Source organism: Mixophyes fleayi, chromosome 4, assembly GCF_038048845.1.
Source record: "Mixophyes fleayi isolate aMixFle1 chromosome 4, aMixFle1.hap1, whole genome shotgun sequence".
NCBI lineage: Eukaryota > Metazoa > Chordata > Amphibia > Anura > Limnodynastidae > Mixophyes > Mixophyes fleayi.
In genome coordinates, this window is record NC_134405.1 from 182481519 (window position 1) to 182503499 (window position 21981).

Consider the following 21981-nt stretch of genomic DNA (forward strand, 5'->3'; position numbering starts at 1 on the left):
TTCTTTACTTCACTAAACATGTAATGGCTGCTCATGTTGGGTTACAGTCCACTTGGGTTCTATTATGGAATAAGCAGATTGGTAATTTCTGAAATGAAATCTATGCAGCTCCATCTCTTATACTGAAGTGGAAAAGAAGCTCTTGTCGTGTTTCACCTCCTAATCTGTGAAAGAGGAGCTCATAAGTGGCAAATGACCATTCTGCCAAGAGACAATTCCCAAGTGAAACATACCACAGAGCTTGTTCTATAATTAACAGCCTTTTTACACGGCAAAGATGTCCTAGCTTATCCTATAAATATAACTGTCTGTCCTTAACAGGTAATAAATGTTCAGTTTTAACAGTAAATGAATCATATTCTTCAATACTTCATTCCTCATAAAAGAAGATATAAAATCAAAAACTGAAATGAGGCCTCATGAGGATAAAAAGGCCAGTGTTACTAATTATCAGGGAGACTGAAGTGGAGTCAAATTAGCTATAATAGAGCTCAGAGTGACTGGCATAGACAACTCTCATTATCAAAAAACTCATTAGGAAATGAAGAGGTGGAGATCCCACTGAGCTGTGCTTCTCTCCAACGCTTTATCACAGATTATTTTTCAGAATTCTTTCAAATGGGGAGATCTTTATATATTAGGTTAATCTACAGATGGTAAAAATTGCAGAACTAACAATTGCGTATTTTGCTGTTGTACTGCCGTGTTGAAGGCCAGAACTGAAAAACATTTTTCATATGCCTCATTCATGATCGCAACCACTTTATATTAGAGTGGAAGAAGAATGGGAGACATGAATTCATGTAAAATTAGTCTTACTGTTGTTACCCATTATATTATATGTTTCTCCTAAATAAAAAATTGAAGTAATGATTATCTTGAAGGACACTTGTGGCACCTTTTGGATTGTAAGCTTGTATAACCCCTGGTGGTATTGACTAAACTAGGTGCCATTAAACAGGGATCACTTTGTTATATTCCCGTTCAATGTGCCTTTAAAGATGAGTAAATTGTCCTTTCTGGTAGTATAACATTCTTCATAGGACTACTAGACGTTGCTATTAGAAGAATAAATGAAAGCACACAGTTTATTTTCTATATAAAGCCACTTGATTGTAAGGCACATACACAGTCTCTGATTGATTTTAGGAATGAAGAGATCATTCAATTGTACAATGGTCAGGGGGTAGAAAAAATCATTTTCTCTGTTTCTACAACAAATATGTTTGTTATCTAAAAATTGTCTTAAGTGTGTGTAGCACAAGTCAGAGTACTAAAATAGTTTGTTGACCCCTGCTAAAAGATTACTCCAACAATGTGCACACTTCACCCTTTGAAATGTATTCGAATATCTTGATTTTGCACTTGTAAATAGAAAAAAAGTGTATTACTGCAGCTATCCTGCATTCTTTATGGAATGCCCAGAGCATTCATCCCACTCCCTTCTTGTTACAAAGTTAAGGAAACCACACTGGAGCAGCTGTACACCTCCATTTTTCTGTGTTGAAAATGAACCCCAATTAATCCTGATGAACAGTCAAATAGTTGTTATACCCAAGAGCCGCGAACTGCTGAGTGAATTAAGTTCAGTTCAGCTAAATGGCCTTTTTTCAAATCAAGAGACCCAGAATGTAAAGCATCTGCACATGAAGTGCCCTCTATTGGGTTGCTGTATGCAGGCAGCCGGAGCTAGTGGAGAACAGTGTATCTGAACATTTTTAAAACTGACACACTGCTAGAAATGGCAGATGGCTGTTTTAACGTAATATTTAACCTCTGAATTGAAGAATGCCTCATAGGCCATGACACTCCTTCATTGAGGAGCGGGCTCACATATCTTGCAGTGTATCCGATCCCAGCACTCCCTTCCGGAGATCCTCCTCTTTTCACTACAATAAAGTGAAGTTCAGACAACAGATATATCATGCAATCAGCAGGAGTCCCAGAAGAGGGGCTCCTCTGTATTTATACTCTCCAGGTGGTTGGGTAGCACATTTTAAAATTATATTTTTCTGTGCAGCTTAAGCGGAAGCAGCACATGCAAGGTCAGTTTCTCACTGGATGAACAATGTCTCATTTTGATTTGTGGACACGCAAAGACCATTTAATGTGCTTAGACAATGCACAGGCGTTCTCTAAGGCATTTTACATGCATTGTCAGAGCACTTTAAATATAATGTAAGCCAAATAGACGTGTGCACTCAAATTTCCTGAGAAACATTTGCTTCATTTTACGTCCACTTATGATGCTAACCACACTGTTTGGAAGCATTAAATATGCTTTAAAAATACAATGGAGTTTTAGAGAAAAGCTTTTTTAGCACAGGTTAAAGTGCTTAGAAAGCAATTGTCCAGACACTTTTGATCTGTGTGGTGTTTGTCTGATGTTAGTGTATTTATGTGGGTTTCCTGCGGGTGCTCCAGTTTCCTCACACAGTCCAAAAAATTACTGGTAGGTTAATTGGTTTCTGACAACATGGATCCTAGTGCGTAAATGTAGTAGGGAATTTAGAATGTAATGGCAATGGTGCAGGGACTGACATTATGCGTTAGTCTGCAGCCTTCGCTTTAGGGATATAACAGTGTGTGGAGGGCAGGAGTACCTGTTACTTCTATTCTACTCAATACTTGCCCACTCTCCCAGAATGTCCTGGGGAGACTGCTGAATTCTGGGTAGGCTTCCTGGACTCCTGGGAGAGTAGGGCATTCTTCCGCATCTGTCCACTTCCTAGTGAAGTGGATAGCATTTTGAGCCTCGATGACGCGATTTCTTTAGAATCGCATCATTTTCGATGGCCCCCACAGTAAAATAGCGCATTTGCTTCTTTGCATTACGGGGCCGGGGTTATATTGACAAGATTCTCTGAGTCCCGCCCACAGATGCCCACCTTCTCCTCAGATCTCCCGGAGGCCAACTTTCTAAAGTTGGCAAGTATGATCTCATTGTTAACATATAAACTAGCTATGATGGTATAATGTGCACTTGACACAGTACATAATAATTCCATTTGCATACAAAAAAGCTATATTTTTAAAGTGAATTTTTTCATATAACTGATGTTTTAGAAACTATATTGGAGAGCTGGTGCAGTGATGTGTGCTATCTTGGCATAGCTCAAGTTAACTTAGAGAACCTGCTTTGTTGTCCTATGATATTCCTTTTTGCTTTACTACATATAGCGCCTTAGTAAGCAAAAAGATGTTCCCCAAAACCCAAATTGTCCAGAAGAGCATTTTATTCAGATCGCTATGTTCCCTCTGGGCAGACTTCCTACAGCAGGAGGGTTTTGAGGTAACCAAGAAGCTGACATGGGAGTGAGCATAGAGAAAATTGAAAGCTCTATTTGGACGGTAAGTCAGTCTGTCAGAGTAGAAAACTCACTTCCAGGCTGACTTTCTTCATACCTCACAGCTCCACTGCTGTGCAGTCTGAGAGAGCATAGTGTAGATACAGTACTTTAATAAAATGCTCTCTCTCATGTAAACAAGTTTTCATGGGAACCCTGGTATTTTGCTAACTACATAGTGCACATGGCATTCTACAGTAAAAGAAACATCTTCAATGTTTCAAAATATGTTCTTATACAGTATGGTTACTTATCACTGTTATAACATAAGGTGAAATAATCATATTCAGATACTTAATTTATACACACACAATATTTCTGTACATCTATTCCATTTTATCTACTCCTCAGTGGTTGAAGCTGCCCTGCCAGATAGACTGTTCTGGTTTGTGAATAAAATGCCTGTAAATGACTACATACTGTATGTAAACCATATGATGATTTTATTGTTTAGTAGATTTTTGTGTTTATTTATTCACTTTTGTTTACTTCTATGAAGCTCTGCTATGCAATGGAACATTTCACAAACATCTCCAAGAGTGTTTTGTGCCACTAGTCATCCGTTACATTGATCTCATGGAGTCTTCAGTTGCACAGTCTATTCATAAAGGTTTTGAACAAGAAACATGGCAGCCAGTCAGGTAAGTTGGATGAATTTTTACTGTTGTAAATACATTACAATATATTGGTGGTTGAATGTGCTATGTTTTTCTGACCAATAATAACACGAGAAGACCAATTAATTTAAACTTTTGTGGAGTTGTAGTTATTGTTCAACTATTCACCCACAAAATACTCTAAATAAAATGTACAGATTTTCCTTAAGGTAAAGACATAACAATTCCTACTTTTTAGCTGTTTTTCCTAAAACAGAACAGAATACCTATTATAATTAAGTAAGGTGACAAAATATTTTGTGCAAAATGGATCTCAAGGATGTCTTTTCACGCTCACCCCCTTATCACTATCTCCCGTTGTTTATAATTGATATCAGACATGGTGCCTATAATATATACTTACCTACTTTTTGAACCTCCCCTCCAGGAGATCCAGTGGGCAAGTCCAAGAGGCAGCGGGGCATCATCACAGCCCTGCTGCCTGCTGTGTAATGTAAAAATATTAAAGGATGTAATTGCTTTGAAAGATTATAACCATAAATTGTGAAGCTGCAACAATGTGGGTGTGCGATACAAACTCTGTTTTGTGAAGTCTTGTGCCTATTTTTGCTCAGTATGTACAGATAAGCATGCTGCGTCGTATGTCAATATGATGCAAAGTCCTGATGGAATATCTGCTTAATGTTGCCCTGGAGCAAGAATGTGTCTCCTGTTGTGCTCACATGCAATAACTAACTTCTTTCTTCAGTTCAAAATGTTGTTGGATAAACCTTTCATGTTATAAGATGTTTCATTTTTCAAAATGACACAAATACCTCACACAGGGTGGTTAATATGATGATACGGAGTAACAAAGTACTGCTAATAACAAATCTCATCCTCATCAAAGTAATAGAGATAGGTCAGAGTGCTCGAGTCCTTTGAAACCCATCCAGCACTGTCAATTTTTGTTAAGATATCTCCATAGTCCGATCATTACTGATAGCTTTTCACATAACATTATTGTTGTGTGGAAATGATTGGCAGCTGAAGTGACCCCTTACTTGCTGACGTGAGTATTCCTGTCCAGGACCGCAATCCCGCAAAAAAATATTTTTTTGTTTGTCATTACCCAAAAGTAGAAGGTTGAAGCTGCACATCTTTTTCCCGTTAGGAAATTACCTTTTCTATTCAGCATATACAGCAAGTACAATGTGAGTTCTTCTATAAAGGAATTCTTTAAATGTGAAAGGAAACTGTCCTTATCATTTTCTTAAATTTCCTAATTCTACAAAAAACACCAGTTTTACCTCTAGTTTACAAGCAATTTTTGGTTAAAAAATGTAGCGCAAAGTATTTCCCTTTTTAATAGTATATACTGTTAATTTACTACAATTGTAAAGACGATTTACATCCACTTTTTGCTTTCTCCACATTCAGGAATTAAGTAAATAACATTCTGTTTCAAGTGTGTTATAGACTTGCACTTAAATAAGCAAAGTTTCGCTAAACAATCTGGACTAATATAATCCCTTACATTTTTCATATACACGCATTTTATATATGGGCATGTGTATATTTCATGTTTGCAGTATATAATATAAATGCACATTATGACATTTTTACACATTAAGTGAAGCACAGAGAATTATTTAGCGCTTTCTGTGTAGTAGAGCATTTTTGGTGAACACAAGAAAAAATATGTCTAAAAAAAAACTATTTACATCCATCATTTGATGATAAAAGTTATATTTTCATATTAGGTCGTCATGTGTTTTCCATTCTAGTTTTTTTTACCCCCTAGTAGATACAGATTCTTACGTTTGTCTAGTATAAAAATATTTGCATTCATTAATTCTGTTTTACAGAACCATCACCAACAGTCTTCCTAGTGTACCTCTTCCAAAAGTTCCAAGCTTGACTCTAAACCTTCCACAAATCCCTAATTTTTCAGCACCATCCTGGATGACCTCTTTATATGAATCCACGTGTGTACCAATGAGTGTGCTTCTAATGCATGATTGTTCTGCATGTTGTGGATTGTGACATTTCTTGTTGTGTCTGTGATGGGCCTTTTTATGGCTGCATGCAATATTGTTGCATGTTGGTGTGCAGTGCTGATAATGTACTGTGCAGAGCTAGCAGTCTAATCAATTAAATAATCCTAGTCAATATTTGTCCTTAAATAAATAGTAACTAAAATGCAATGTCAGCACAGATTACTGTATTTGCACTGCCCCTTGTTTACCAAGTGGTGGTAAGTAACAGTATCTACCTGTGGGACACTGTAGCATAGCATTGCTAAGTGAAAATCGCCACTTTTTGGGCTGCAACTTTAATTATTTTCTATAGAAGTGCTTAGTCCACTGTGATAGTGGCCCCAATACTCTGATTTAATCCCCTAAAATGCCCAATAGTGTTTGCAAACTACAGTCATGGCCAAAAGTTTTGAGAATAGCACAAATATTATTTTTCGCAAAGTCTGCTTCCTCGGTTTTTATGATGGTAATTTGCATATACTCCAGAATGACAAGAAGCGTAATCAGATGAATTGCAATTAATTTCAAAGTCCCTCTTTGCCTGGACAGTGAATCTCCTAAAAACAACAATTCCACTGCATTTCAGCCTTGCCACAAAAAGACCAGCTGACATCAGGTCAGCGATTCTCTCGTTAACACAGGTGAGAGTGTTGACAAGGACAAGGCTGGAGATCACTCTGTCATGCTGATGAGTTAGAATAACAGACTGAAAGCTTTAAAAGGAGAGTGTTGCTTGAAATCATTGTTCTTCCTCTGTTAGCTATGGTTATCTGCAAGGAAACACGTGCAGTCATCATTGTTTTGCACAAAAAGAGCTTCACAGGCAAGGGTATTGCTGATAGTAAGAATACACCTAAATTGACCATTTATTGAATCATCAAGAACTTCAAGGAGAGAGGTTCAATAGTTGTGAAGAAGGCTTCAGAGCACCCAAGAATGTCCAGCAAGCGCCAAGACCATCTCCTAAAGTTGATTCAGCTGCGGAATCAGGGCACCACCAATGCAGAGCTTGCTCAGATATAGCAGCAGGCAGGTGTGAGTGTATCTGCATGCACAGTGAGGCGAAGACTTTTGGAGGCTGGCCTGGTGTCCAGAAGGACCGCAAAGAAGCCACTTCTCTCCAGGATGAAACGCGTAGAGGTGATTGTGGAATATCTGTGAGGATCGCACTGATATGATATCCCCACTTGGATGCTAGATACCTACTGTTTTATGCCTGAAAACTTTTCAGTTCTGGTACGTGCAATTTTATTGTTTGGGAATAAACATTTTACTTGGATTTTACACTATGGAAGCGCCCCTGTCTTTTTGATGTTATATATATATATATATATATATATATATATATATATATATATATATATATAATCACTTTTTTTTCAAATCCCCCTATACTTACTTTTCAATCGCCCTGTTCAAAAAATCCTCTCTAGTTATTATACTATAATCACTTTTTGCATTGTTTCGATGCAATATCAATAAAGTGCATTTAAGCCAGGCATTGTATATCAGGGTGCCCTGACCAGGCCTGCGGTACCTGACATATACATCACTGTGACCCCAAATTGTGACCTGTTTTGCTAATTACATAATAATTACATAATTAATATATAATGCCCCATTAGTATTACAAGTAGAAGTATGTAGCAGGGAGATAAGGTCCATGATGCTCCAGGACCAGGTGACTTTTATTCACTTGTCAGCGTCCCTTGAAATAATAAAAAAAATCCTCCTTAACTTACCTTTTAATCGGCTTGTTCTCCTGTCCTCTTCTCTTCTTTTCTCCAATTCTCTGCTGCTGCTGATTGTTCTTCTCACGCGGGTGACTCTTCTGTGCTGCGCTCCGCAATGGATGTTGGGCGTGATGACATCACGCCCGACATTCACTGTGAGCACCGCACGGAGGAGGAGACAAGGGAGGGAGCCAGAGTACCAGCTGACGTGACCGCGTGACCGCAAGGTAAGTATTTTCTTTTTTTTTTTTTTGCAGGATTTTTTTTTTCCATTAACAGTGCTGCCCCCTTGCCACAACCAAAACTCCTTCTGGGCCACATTTACAGGCGTGCTGGGCCACGGGTTGGAGAACCCTGCTCTAAATGGTTGAAGCTTTCAACTAATCAAAGCTTAGATAGAGGAGACTCTCCTCTGACAATCTTTAAGTCTGTACTGTAATGGCATCCAGAATAGAGAAGCTTTTTTTTTTTATTTTAATATAGTACATTTGGTCTATGGTTACTCAAGAAGTATCTGGCACCAAGATGTTAGCAGAAGATCCTTTGAGTCCTTTAAGTTGCTAGGTGGGCTTGGACTTTCCAGCACATCCCATAGATGCTCGATCGGATTGAGATCTTGGAGAATTTGGAGGCCAAGTCAACACCATGAACTCTTTGTCATGTTCCTCAAACCATTTCTGAACAATTTTTGCAATGTGGCAGGGTGCATTATCCTATTGAAAGAGGCCACTGCCGTCAGGGAATACCATTACCATGGTGTGTACTTGATATGCAACAATGTGTCAAAATAACATCCATACGATGGCCAGGACCCAAGGTTTCCCAGTAGAACATTGTCCAGAGCATCACACTGCCACTGTCAGCTTGCATTCTTCCCATAGTGCATGCTGGTGCCATCTCTTTCCCCGGTAAATGACACACCCAGCTGACCCAAGACCGGATTAAATGAATGGAGGCCCCTGGGCCGGGGAGGCCTCCATACCCCAGTGAGGCCCCCCCTGTGAGCCGCCCCCAGTGAGGCCCCCACTGTGAGCCACCCTTCCAAGTGGTTACCTCTCTCTCCTGTCGCTGTAGTCCTTCCGTGGCGCTATAAGCTCCTTACTGAGGAGATCTCGTGAGAGTGAAACTCATAGTCTCACTCTCACGAGATCTTCTCAGTTAGGAGCTTACTGAGCACTGGGGAAGGACCACAGTGACAGGCACAACAGCATTGACCGGGCCGGGGGCACCCCCTGGCTCGGACAGTTAAATTGCTTTATGGGCCACCTGATGGTAATGCGATGCAGGCAGCCTGTGCGGTCCATGCATAGGCTGTCACATTGCATAATACTCAATGTGGCTACATCATTCATTCATAGAATATTGTACTACAAGCTATAGTATAATATTCTGTGAATGGATTGTGCATCTGCAGTGAGTATAATGTGATGTGACAGCCTATGCACGGGCCGCATAGGCTACCTGCATCGCATCTCTTGTAAGGCAGTAGCTAGATCCCCTTCAGAGGGTGACATCACCAGGTCATGTGGCTGCAGCAGTCACATGGTGCACAGTATAGAAGGCTACTGGAAATCACTGTGAAGAAAAAGATAAGAAGAAGGGGTAATGTGATTTGTAGATCCCAGGTCCATATTGCATTAGGTGAGGCTATGTAGAGCTCAAGGCTAGGGGCCATTGTATTCATAGGTCCTTTCAAATCCCTTGCCCTGGGATTAGAACCTGCAGCGCTATTTTTACCTTTTTTGATTGTGTGTTTCAATAAAAAAAGGTTTGGGGCTTTTCTTTTTTTTTTTATAAAGTTCAACAGGCATATTAGTGATATTGCCCTTTTGTCATTTATGGTTTTGTACATTTGGGCACGACCTATAATTTTTTTATTTTATTATACTATATTAGGCATTTAAATTTCTGAATAGAGTCTTTGATGGTAACATCATCCCCTAATAGCAGTTTGGTATAACGGATTGGTTATCAACTTGCACACATGGTGGCTTGCAACATGGGGATTTCTGGCATGCTGCCGTTAATTGCAGATCCCTTGGAGACAAATGTTGTAGTTGTTGAGATAATACAAACATAAATTGCTGATGGTTTTGTTGAAGATAGTGGTGAAATATGAATTCTGTCTTTTGAAGAAAAAGTGATTTTGATTTAAACCTAGCAAAGCATGTATGTAATTATAATAAGAATTGTTTAGCACTTACAGGGTCAAATGTATCCCTCCTTTAACATTTAATAATGATAATACAATACATGTGACTGTAATATAAAAAGTATAAAATGCCAATTCAGCCCATTTATCATAACAGCACAATATAAAACAATAAAATAATAAGCTTACTAAAAAAAAAACACTAAAATTTTTAACATAATTAGTGTGTGTGTGAATATAGTATATATATATATATATATATATATATATATATATATATATATATATATATTAATAGAATCATGGTAAGCTTAGAATCTTATCATGATTTGAGTCTTTTGCACACTTGATTCAACTATCAGATGTCCTCGTGATCGTTCATTACAGTGTTTTATGTTGTTTTTAACTGGTTCTTTGATAATGGTACATTTGGGGCATCAGATCTTAAGGTTAGGGAGATATTAGGCAGCTCATTGTGCTGTGTGCAACATTCTGTGTTTTGCTCTGATTGCTCTACTGGGAATTTTCGCTCAAGGGATAAGTTGGCTAGACCTTCAGATCACTGCAAATTTGTTGGCATTGAAAGTAAGAAAGCAAACAACCTTATAGAAAAAGAACATTGTCAGGGATAAGACTTGTAGTTAATAAGGATGTAGTTACGTATTTTGCTCACAGAACCCCTTCAATTGCTCTTTGTGTATCACAGACTGTTATTACATATTGAAGAGACCCACTAACACACTGAATTTGTTGGTAAATTGAGGAAAATGTATTTAGAATATTTATTATTTAAAATTTCTCTTAATATTTTCCTGCAATGTACTCAATGAAAGGGATTGGGCTTGTTTTTAGGATTGGGAAAAAATAAAATTTGTATATGTAGCACAGCAGAACGGAACGTATTGGGGGCTGTTCCTATTGTAATAGAGGGAGTTGTGCTAATAATTAAACAGCAGCTGACTGATAACCATAGTAATTGGTTCCTAACATGTTACCAAGGGTCACTTCTGACCCATTAATAGCCAGGGAATAAATTTTCCAGTCCTTTGCATTTGACCTCTGGTATAATAAGTCTAGCTACTGTGCTTTGGTGCTGTTGCACAATAAACTCCCAGAAGGTCCAGCGATATCCTTTTTGCTGCCCAGTATGAAACTTTATTGTGATTACTCCTCTCCATTTGCATTAAAAAAAAAGTTATTCCGCTCCTTGTGTGCTGGTTTTAACGCTTAGTGTGTGCCCTGCAATGGAAACGGATAAACTTGATATGCCATGCAAAGTATATATGCCAAGTATGATGCACTTTACATGGCACTGGAAGGAAATAAATACTTTGCATATGACAAATGGCAAAAAGGGAAATACTGTGCATAGCAGACCCTATTGTCCAGTATTTTCTGTAGGCCCATCTCTATCATGTCATGCCAATGTCGAATATAAATGCAGGGCCGTAACTAGGGCTGTGCGATAGGGGCGACCGCCCAGGGCGCAACGCTGAAGGGGGGCGCAATTTAGGAATATTTTAGGTTAATTTGGTTAAAATTGAGGGCTAGGGGGGCACCATTTGTCTTTCTCGCCCAGGGCGCTAGAATTCTAAGTTACGGCTCTGTATAAATGGTCCCATGCTCACCATTTGCAGTCCCATGCCAAAATCAAAGCCTTGTGCCCACCACATAGTCATCATATGCCAAAATAGCAGCCTAAAACACACCACATACTGTACCATGCCTGCATAAAACGGCTTTATGTCCTCATTCACTGCATGTCCAACCTATGCAGTACTATGACAGCTAAAAATACTCATCTCCTGGGTCATTCAGTGAAAACAGTCAGAGCCTGATGATGTACTCACACTGATTGTCCTGAGCATTTCAGCCATTGTCAGAGATATCCAATAGATGGTCTCTATTAGATCATGATCCCTCCCCTCTTGTCATCATTGCGGGCACATTTGATCTGAGAAGCAAATAAGAGAAGGTGACCCTTTAAGCAGTAACCCAACCACCCCATCATACCAATTAGCAATTGAGCAGCCAAACTTCTAAAGCACCAAATACCTAAAGTTGTTTTTTTTGGTTTTTTTTTTTAATTGTGGGCAAGAGTCACAAAAAACATTATTATGTGAAAGGAAAAAACAGTGCTATCATTATGCCTATGCAATAATCAGATGCAGACATTAGATACTAATGTTTATTGTGCAATTGTCTATATGCAGCATGAAACTAATACATACATATATATATATTCTACACAGAAATAGTAGCATCTTCAACAAATGCTGTTCAACACATAACATATATCTAAAAAAGAATGAAATTTTAGTTGTAAGCACACACAAAAGTGTCCTGAATAGATAGATAAAAGGACAGCTTGTTTTACCAGTTGGCTGAATCATACAATACCACTATATATAATCCCATAGCAATGTACTTATCCCTTATATAACAATATACACAGTAGCATAACCAATTTATCATGAACAGCAAAATGTAATATGAACAACATAATATAAGTAGACCAAGTAATATTACCAGCCAAGATCAGGGGTGGTTTCTCTTTGCCAAGAACCCCCAGCCCGTGCACTCAAATGATTTGATTCATGGTAAAACATTCTACTGGTTATGGTGCACTAAGACCTGGGATGAGAGGGAGAGATGAGGAGTTCTCTGGGGAAGGGGTCTGGAGCTGCAGAAGAAGGGGTAGTATTCTACTTGAGGGTGTCAGGGCAGTGGGTGCCATTATGGTGTAGTGTGTCATGAGAGTTAGGGGTTGCTGTTAGAAACAGTCCTAGAAGGAGAGAGCTCCTGTTACACAGCACATGGTTGTTAGAAGCACGCATACTGAGGATGTAGTTGTGATGTGTGTTCACCTGCAGGAATGTGTCATACAACTATTGCTGGGTATTAACTGTTCTTAGACAGGGTTTAAGCAGATGGTGTTATCCAGAGAGAATGGTGGCAGGAGGTAAGCAGATGGTGCTTTGTGGTCAACAGCCTCTAATCTCATGGACAGTAGCTCCCACATTGGTTTGATTTGTCTGTTGAAGTGTTTTTTTCTCCTTAATTGTCCATATTTTTCAAATATTTACCAACTACACTGTAAAATTTCGCTTACTCTCTATAGTAGATGCAGTTCTCGCTATCAATTTTTTGTTGTGGTATTTACAAATAAATCTTTATTAAAGGGAAATAGTTCCAATACATTTTTAGGAATTTTAGTTCACTAAATATATCATGATAGATACAGGGCTCCCATTTGTCCTGGATTTCCCAGCACAGTATCCTTTTTTTTTTCCCCACACAAAATCTAAAAAAGGAAAAGTGGAGGTTCTGCCCATAATAACCGACCAGATTCTAACTATCATTTATCTAATATATTCTAGAAAATGACAGCTAGGATCTGCTTGGTTGTTATGGGCAACATCCCCACTTTTATTTTTTAGAAGGTTAAGTTAGAATAATTGTATAAGTAGAACAGAAAGAGGAAGTATGGGGAGAATGTCTCTGTTTTTCATTGCAAAATAATATTAAATACAAGAAGTTCACAGGATATATATTATTAGATTACATCTTACACTATGCGAAAAAGCAAAACCTTATGACTTAACTGTTCTTGTTATTCAAGGTAAAACAATTTGGCTTATTGTGGCATGTTTTTTTTTTCTTATAATGTATCTTTGTGAAACGCATTAGGGGAGAAGCTGCCAACAGAGGGGGAAGATTTGTGTTTCTCTTCAGCTCTGCCTACGATCTAATCTAGATGGAGGAGTGTCCACTGCTGTACAGGCTATTATCCTGTGAGGTGGCCACCCATTGATATTAAGTTACCTTTAGGATAGACTTATATATCAAGGTACTTTTTTGCTACTCTTTGGCTCATGTTTTGAATTCATCAATAGAATGACTATACAGTTTGTTGAAGAGCCCTAATAAGTGGATGAGCTGAATGCCCTGGCAGAACTGAACACTGTTTGGGACGTTGAAGGAGGGCATTTTTTTTTGGGGGGGGGAATGAATCCGTTCCTAAAATTAACTTTGTGTCAGGAGATACATTAGCAGATATGGTACCTGTATTATTTATTAACATTTATTTATATAGCACCAGCATATTCCGTAGCGCTTTGCAATTGGGAACAAACAGTTATAAAACAAGACTGGGTAATACAGACAGAGGTAAGAGGGCCCTGCTTGCATGCTTACAATCTATGTCTGTTGTGCTTGTCTTAGAGAGTTAATTGTGCTCTCCCTTTGATCTTACTGTGTGCTTTATACATATCTGTTTATGCAGTTGTATTTTATATAACGTGTTTTTTTATGTGGATTTTATGTTTAATATTAAATATTTTGTTGTAAGTCAATTCTTAGAATGTCTTTATATTCAGCCATATTAATATTACCAATTTTGTTTTTGTTTTTTGTTATTATAAGACAGATTTAGTACTGTTATTTTCCTGTGTTTTTATTGATTTTGTCTGTAAGTTGGAAATTGGCAAATAGCACCCAGTGAACAGCTGTTTTGTTTATTTTTATTTATCTTACGATTTAGTGCCTACATATTTTTTCTTTTTTTTTTTACTCTCGTAATATGCCAAACGAGCAGTAATATACCAAATATGCCCCATTTGTTTGTCCAGCTTAGGTGCTCCGTTACTTACCCTACTACAATGTCTTGTGTCCAGGACCAGTTCCGCTGATGGAGAAAAACACTGGCTGTAATGGGATAGCTCAGTTTTCCATATTACTTGAAGTGACTCCTAATTGTCCACAAGGGTCCTACCCATCCCTAACACCCACCAGCATAATTTATGAAACACATTCCCAGATGCTTAGTTTGATTACTGATACATGTGCAGTTAATAATGCATACCATGTATTAAAGTATAATCTTATGTCCAGTATATAATACACAATCAAAATCCCTAAATATAATACCACAGTACTCCCAATATAGACTACAAGACTATTCTCTCAGTATACAGTGCAGCTCTTATGTCCCATGATCAGCCTCCCTGCTGTAGTATACTGTGAAGCTTCCATGCCTACAACATGCAGAACAGCTCCCATTTCCCCAGTAAACATTGCATCAGTATCACCCTTATGCCATTGTGTTATACTGTGTACATTATGGGGTTTTTGTATGTAACAAATGCTCTGTGTAGCGCACAGTGAAAGAAAATATGTCTGCATTCAACAGAAAAAACAAATATTCTAACAGTCTGCTAATGTGCTGAAATGTTCTCAAGTGAAAAAAACAAATCAAAACAGACTCATGTAGAGGACAAAGCTCTTTCATTGCTGATGACAGCCAACATCTAATGAGACAGCAAGCACTGACTTTCTATGCTGGCCACCAGTAGTGTAACTAGAGGCCCTACCCCTCCTCCTGCATTTTCCTACCTACCCCAGCAGAGTGTAGGGCAAAGGGGCTTCCCTCAGAGCCTTCACCTGCGGCCCTGACTACCTCCTATTGTTGCCTTGTCAACCCCAGATCTTTTTCTTTGCTTTATGCCCCGCTGAGGTTAACCCCGGCTCCAGCTCGTATTAGATAAACGTTGGGGCAGCGGGTGAAGCTTAGCATGCCATAAATCAGAGAATATGACAGAACTTGAGCTTTTTCTTTGCATGGAGCAGTCAACTTCCATATAACGTGTGCGTGGCCTACAATACAGGTAGGTCACACAGTGTTAGCAGCAGATCTGAGACCAGAGAAGGAGGGATGTGTAGTCTGTACCACATAATTGCCATCCTTCCTCCATGGGAAATAAATGATATTGAAAAGTTGTTTTGAAAGTGGCTAGGTACAGGCAAGCGCCTGGAAGCACTGAACTTGCCCGTGATGAAACACGGCCATGCCCTCCTCTCATGTGCCCACAGAAAGAAAAGAGGCAGTACGCACATATTGTCCCAATTCCCAAACTGCCCCAGTCATTATGAGTGATTGCTTGTAAATTAGTAATTATGCTCACCACATGTATATGTGTTTCTATCCAACAATCCTTCATTTTTTGCTTTTCCTAATTAGGAAAAATAAGTGGTTGAGAGAAACAGTTAATATCGATTAATTATGATAGTTATAAAATACTCTTATGAAAAATGATACCTTAATATAACTAACAGAAAGAGGTATCCATTGAACGAACGGACACTTACAAGCTCTAAATTTTGGAAAATACGTTTATTTTGTCTTTAGTGGACCCTCTTCTATACGGTCCTTTACTGCAATGCTGCAGTTGAAGGATTTTTTTGGTTTAGATTTTCTAAAATCTACAGTGGGATGTAAAGTAACCCCACCCTCCAATTTAGCATTAGCATGATACAAGGATAGGAAAAAAGTGAGTTTATATTTACCAACGCTAAATCAATAAAACATTTTTGATATAACCATATAATAATATGTACACAAATCAGCACTTTTATCAACCCATTGTAGAAATGTTTTTATAGATAGTGTTTGTCTTCTAGCAATGGTTCATCAATGTCAGAAGATTTGTTTTGGAAGTTGGATGCTCTGCAAGAGTTTATTCATGATCTCCACTGGCCAGAAACAGAATTTGCCAATCATCTGGAGCAACGGCTTAAACTCATGGCAAGTGATATGATAGAAGCCTGTGTTAAAAGGTTAGCCATACTAAAAGTATTTTCATTTTATTGATCACTTATGTTTGTTAAATTGTATTTAAATACTGCCATTAATTATTTTTTCTTTTAATACAAGCTCGAGCCAATATTAGCTGCCAGAACAGCTTCAGTGCTCTTTGGCTTTTGCTCTAGAAGTGTTTTCGAGTTCTTTTGGCGTGATATGACACCATTCTTCTACACCGTCATTCTACAAGGAATGTTTTGTTGATTGTGTTGGAAAATACCCCAGAATATTGAATTGTTATATGCTTGTCAACATTATTTTTAATCGCGTACCTTTGAGACTCTGGATTGTGGGGTAAATATGGTAAAAATACACTTTTCCTCTGTTTATCTTTTACTGTACCTTCCTGCACATATTCGCTTATAGGATAGGTGGGTAATGCTGTAGGTGGAAATTAGAGGTGTGGTGTAATTTGGGGTCTCTTGGAGATATTTTATTCTGTGGGATATTTACACATTTAATCCTCTTATTATCATGACATTCACAGGCCTACAGGAAGTGCTATGGCTTGCCCCCATTAGTCCTATAAACCAAATGTACTTGTACTTTTCTATGTGAAACTAGCATTTACAGGTCCCGACCTTACTCTTCAGACTCTTTGTGGTACCATAGAATATCACAATGGTTATTTCCTTGATGATCTACTTGGGTGACTACCATTGCATACCTAGACAATGTGTAACAATGAACTTTGTTTGCAAGATCTTCAACAAGAATAGCTCTCTTTTAAAAATGATTGCATTTTTGCGATTGTTGTTTAATTCATTGGCCAGCTAGGTCTTTTTCTCCTCTTGTAAAATCAGTCAATCTTATCATCTCAGTCAGTCCAGCTCCCCCATTTTTATACCTCTTTAGACTATTTGTTTTATTGCTGGAACAAGAACCAATAGGAAATATTGCAGATGATTTATTTGCTCTGGTGGTATACTGTTGTAGTCTTCAAACCTGGACAGTGATAACAAGAACAACTATTTGTATATGAATCTGGGTGATAAAAGGATGATGGTCATGGATCTAATCTCAACTTCACATTTATATTCTTTCATACCGAGACTTCTACACTAATACCAATCATTAGAGCTTCATACGGCTTAAGAAGAGCCCAGGACCACTCAGTGGACAGAACTCTTTGCACTCAACATCTCATCTTCATTGTAATCAAATGCTGACAAGAGGAATGCCTAAGTCATAGGCAAATTGAAAAGAATATTGCAGATCAGATACACAACTTTTATATCTAATGTAAAATAAATGGGCAAACAATTGCAAATTTTGCATATGCCTTGGAGATATAGGTTTGGATAACCCAACTGTTTAATAATGTGAGAACACAGAAGGGATTCATGCTGAATTTAAAATTCAAAAAGGAAAAAACAATCACAATCTATAAACTCAAATTACCAGAAACTCAAAGTGCCAGAAATCCATCTACAGGTAACTGTGTATGCACTTTTGAATTGAGAGCTGTGTGCAAGATACAGCAGGTAGTAGGCTTCTATTTGATGCAACACTCTGAACCAGAGTGAGGAGACCCTACTAATACACTTTGGATGTACTTACAGCTAAAGTTCTCTTCTGTAAGTGTACATTACTTTGCTGAATTTTAAATACAGTTCTATACTTTTAACACCTTCTGTGTTCTCTTATATGTCTCCAAGGTATACATGAAATTTGTCATGGTTTTATTATATATATATATATATATATATATATATATATATATATATATATATATATATATATATTATTATTATTATTATTATTATTCTTAATATACTTAATATAAAATGTGTGCAACTGATTTGCACTATATTTTAGAAAGATTCATTTCTTTATATTGTCAGCTGTGATCACATTATTGCACCTAAATTTCCCTTTTGTAACTTGTGGAGATATTATATATGGCATTGTTTATGATTGAAACCACTGAATACTGATGATTACTCCATGTTGAACTTTGGAAACATACATTCCTGCAAACAGCTTGCAATATACCTTCCAGTGAACATATCACAAGATCCATAGGTAGTTCCTCTAAGCTAGACACTATATGGTGGTTTCTGTTAATGATGTTTCAGCCAACCCTAATTCCTCTATATGGCCTCCACACTAGTTAGGTTCAGTATAGTCAATATGTCCAACAGTCGTGTATGAAGATTACATCATCACCCAGGTCTGGCATGTCACTGATATTTTAATTTTCTTTACCTGATGGCCCAGTGCTTGAATCCTAAATCTAGGGATTCTTAGGTTACATATTTGAAATCAATGCATTGCATGACTTTTTACAGAGATCGTTTACACTAGTGTAATTTTCTAAAACAAGATAAAGGTCTCTACCTGACCTTGCTATAAGCATTTGTTTTTCAAACAATACACAGTATCTTGTCAACTTTTAAGGATGTTGTCTTTGAGATTTTAATTTGGCAGGCTTGGTGCACACTACAGGAAAATTCTAATGATACGATAGTTGAAGCGATTTTACCAATGACGGGGGAAAAAAAAGTCCTGATCAGCATGCCAGTTCATGTGTACACGCTATACATGGTTTATCTTCAGACTGTGCTCTTCATCTGGTCCAAGAGCAGAGTAGTTGTTTAGAGAATGTCATGAAACTCTACATATGACTGTGGCAGCACTAACCCCTACAGGTGAGAATGTAATCCGTGGAGTTGTAAGTGACAAACTGGCATCTGTTCTGTAATGTAACAGCCCTGTTCGAAAATACTGACAGATGGACTGACAGATACACTGATGGACAGAGAACCCTCGGTAAGTTAAACAGCTGGGCAAAGAGTCAGGCACAGAGGTATGTAGGCAACAGGTAGACCCTAATACAAGAAGTGTGAGAGGAGAAATGAAATATAAAAAAACAGATATCGTTGGTGTCTGATATGTCGTACATGTGAGAGGGTCCTTGAATGAAGCGATAACAGGGACAGACCATATCTGAGCAGGGATTCCTACCCACGCTACCAGCAGCAGCTGCCCTTTGCGTGAGCTCAGGAATTCCTTCCCCGGGATCATGGCGCTGAGGACGGATTGGGGTACTTAGGGTTGTTCCACTGCTTCGGGTCATCCATGGTTTGAGGAGCCAGTGGAGGAGTGGAGTTTGTGTTTTGGAAAGGGAAGGGGGAGTGACAATGGTAATGACACAGAAATTTGCAAAAAGTTTAGCATGTGTGAACGTGGCTAGCTTTAACCCCTGTGCCTCCGGAGCACACTCCCTGCACACCGCAGACATTTACACACCATTATGCATATTGCCAATGTGATTTGAATTAACCGAATGTTGCAACAGTGAGAGGGTTAAACTTTTTTGGGTGCACTTGGCAGCTCATTGCAGTTTGTACTTATTCCTCTGACACTGAGAAGAGGAGCTCACCATGAAAGAAAAATTGTCATTCCAATTGTGCAGAGTGCATGCAGACTGCAGAAGTGGAACGACATAGTCCCATTGTTGAACAAGATTTTTAGTTCAGTTTATAAATTTTGTTCAACGGTACGATGGGCTTTGGAATGATAATCGTACATCTTTGCAGGGTACACAGGACTGATATCAGGCCAATCAGTCATTTATCGAAAACACAGTAATGTGTACACAGCCTTACTCTCTGCCTTTCATCTTGTGAATTATTTCCAATTTCAAACATCTAACCTAGTGGCCACCAAACGTGGTGACTTCTCATGAAAAGCTTTCATGTTTTGTAGGTTATTTATTTATGAAAATACTTGGTACCTTTCATAAAAGAGATATTAGTATTTTGATGGCTTTGTCACTTACTCCAAAGTTGATGCAGCTGCTTCAAATGACCTTACACATTGATAATACTAGCAAAACTATTTATGAAATTGATGTGTTTGACGTGACTTTGATAATATATATAGTAATACTCAAATAGTTATCTAGGAGACTGATGTGACCTCTCTTTACACCTACACTATATTGTGTAAAAAATCCACTGCACAATAAAATCTATTTTAATACTATCGGAGTGATAAGCACAGAAACAAGTGCAATGCATTAAGCTGCATACTATCAATATCTATTCATGCTTCTTCTTTGCTAGTAGAGATACTTTAAATGCTCCTTTTGTAATTACACTACTAATGTAAAAAAAAAAATATATATATATATATATATATATATATATAAATAAAGCATACATGTTTAAATGTTTGTTTGGATCTGGTTTTCCTGCATGTATATTGACTTTGTAGGTGTTATTAGGAAACTGAAGACAACATACTTTTTCACAAGATTTTGAATTTTATCTGTTTGGTTATGAAATGTTTTTAAGATGTGCTTGAGGACAAAAAATGTTCTCTGACCCTAGTCACATGCACCTTAATGACCTTAGTCACTCTTTATCTACTGTCTGCCTCTGTCTGTCATTTATGAAGTGGGTAGGGATAGAACAACCTGTAGCCAACTAGAGCATCAACATGCCCTAGCAGAACAGACTATTTCCGGCAATGATTGTGCTCGTGGCTCCTCCTAATGTAAATATGTTAGTCATAGAGCTGCATGGGACAATGTCATGGTGCAAAAGAGAGTGGAGGAAAGCTAAAGTATTAGAAAGAGATCTATTTAACGGGCAATTGTCTTCAGAAAATAAAGTCGTCCAAACTCACCATAAATTAATTAAATAAATTAATAAATTCTCCAATCTGTTAAACATTGATTTTTTTTTTCAGTCAGTCGATTTAGGGAGATGTTTACTCTGTTTAGCAAAATCTTACTTTATTTGACTAGACTATCTATGTCAATGGGACCAGAAAATATATTGAAATTAGAGATGAGCGCACTCGGATTTCTGAAATCCGAGCCCACCCGAACGTCGCCAATCCGAGTCGGATCCGAGACAGATTCGGGTATTCGCGCCAAATTCAAATCTGAAACTGAGGCTATGATTCATAATCCCGTTGTCGGATCTCGCGATACTCGGATCCTATAAATTCCCCGCTAGTCGCCGCCATCTTCACTCGGGCATTGATCAGGGTAGAGGGAGGGTGTGTTAGGTGGTCCTCTGTCCTGCTATATCTCGTACTGTGCTGTGCTGTGCTGTGCTGTGCTGTGCTCAGCTCAGTCCAGTGGTGCTGTGTCCTGTGCTCTGTACTTCTGAGTTCAGTGGTGCTGCTGGGTCCTGTGCTGTGTCCTGTTCAGTCCAGTGGTGCTGTGTCCTGTGCTCTGTGCTTCTAAGGGCATAGTTATTTCCCCAATATTCCCCTGTGTTTAAAAAAATAAAAAAAAGTTATTTAAAAAAAATACAAAAAACGAATTTAATTTTTTTTTAATTACAACAAAGTTTGCACAACCAATCCTGCAGTATAAGGCTAAGCCCATTGGTACTGCAATATTACCAAGTTCACACATTCAGCAGTAAAAGTCCAGTGGTACTGCAATATTACAAAGTTCACACATTCTGCAGTATCAGTCCAGTGGTGCTGTGTGCTGTGCTCTGTGCTTCTAA

The 21981-nt window shown here is 38.2% G+C and overlaps 1 protein-coding gene across 5 annotated transcripts in view; it reads left to right on the forward strand.

The window, feature by feature from the left end:
* The window catches only part of CADPS2 (calcium dependent secretion activator 2), a 367836-nt gene that overhangs the window by 262306 nt on the left and 83549 nt on the right, over positions 1-21981 (forward strand). For 3 of the 5 annotated variants that reach the window (XM_075208940.1, XM_075208941.1, XM_075208942.1), the window contains 3 exons: positions 3847-3988; positions 5812-5931; positions 16327-16482. In XM_075208940.1, the coding sequence (XP_075065041.1) occupies positions 3847-3988; positions 5812-5931; positions 16327-16482 (418 nt within the window). The remainder of the gene's footprint in view (positions 1-3846; positions 3989-5811; positions 5932-16326; positions 16483-21981) is intronic. The other 2 variants (XM_075208943.1, XM_075208944.1) reach the window with 1 other exon arrangement.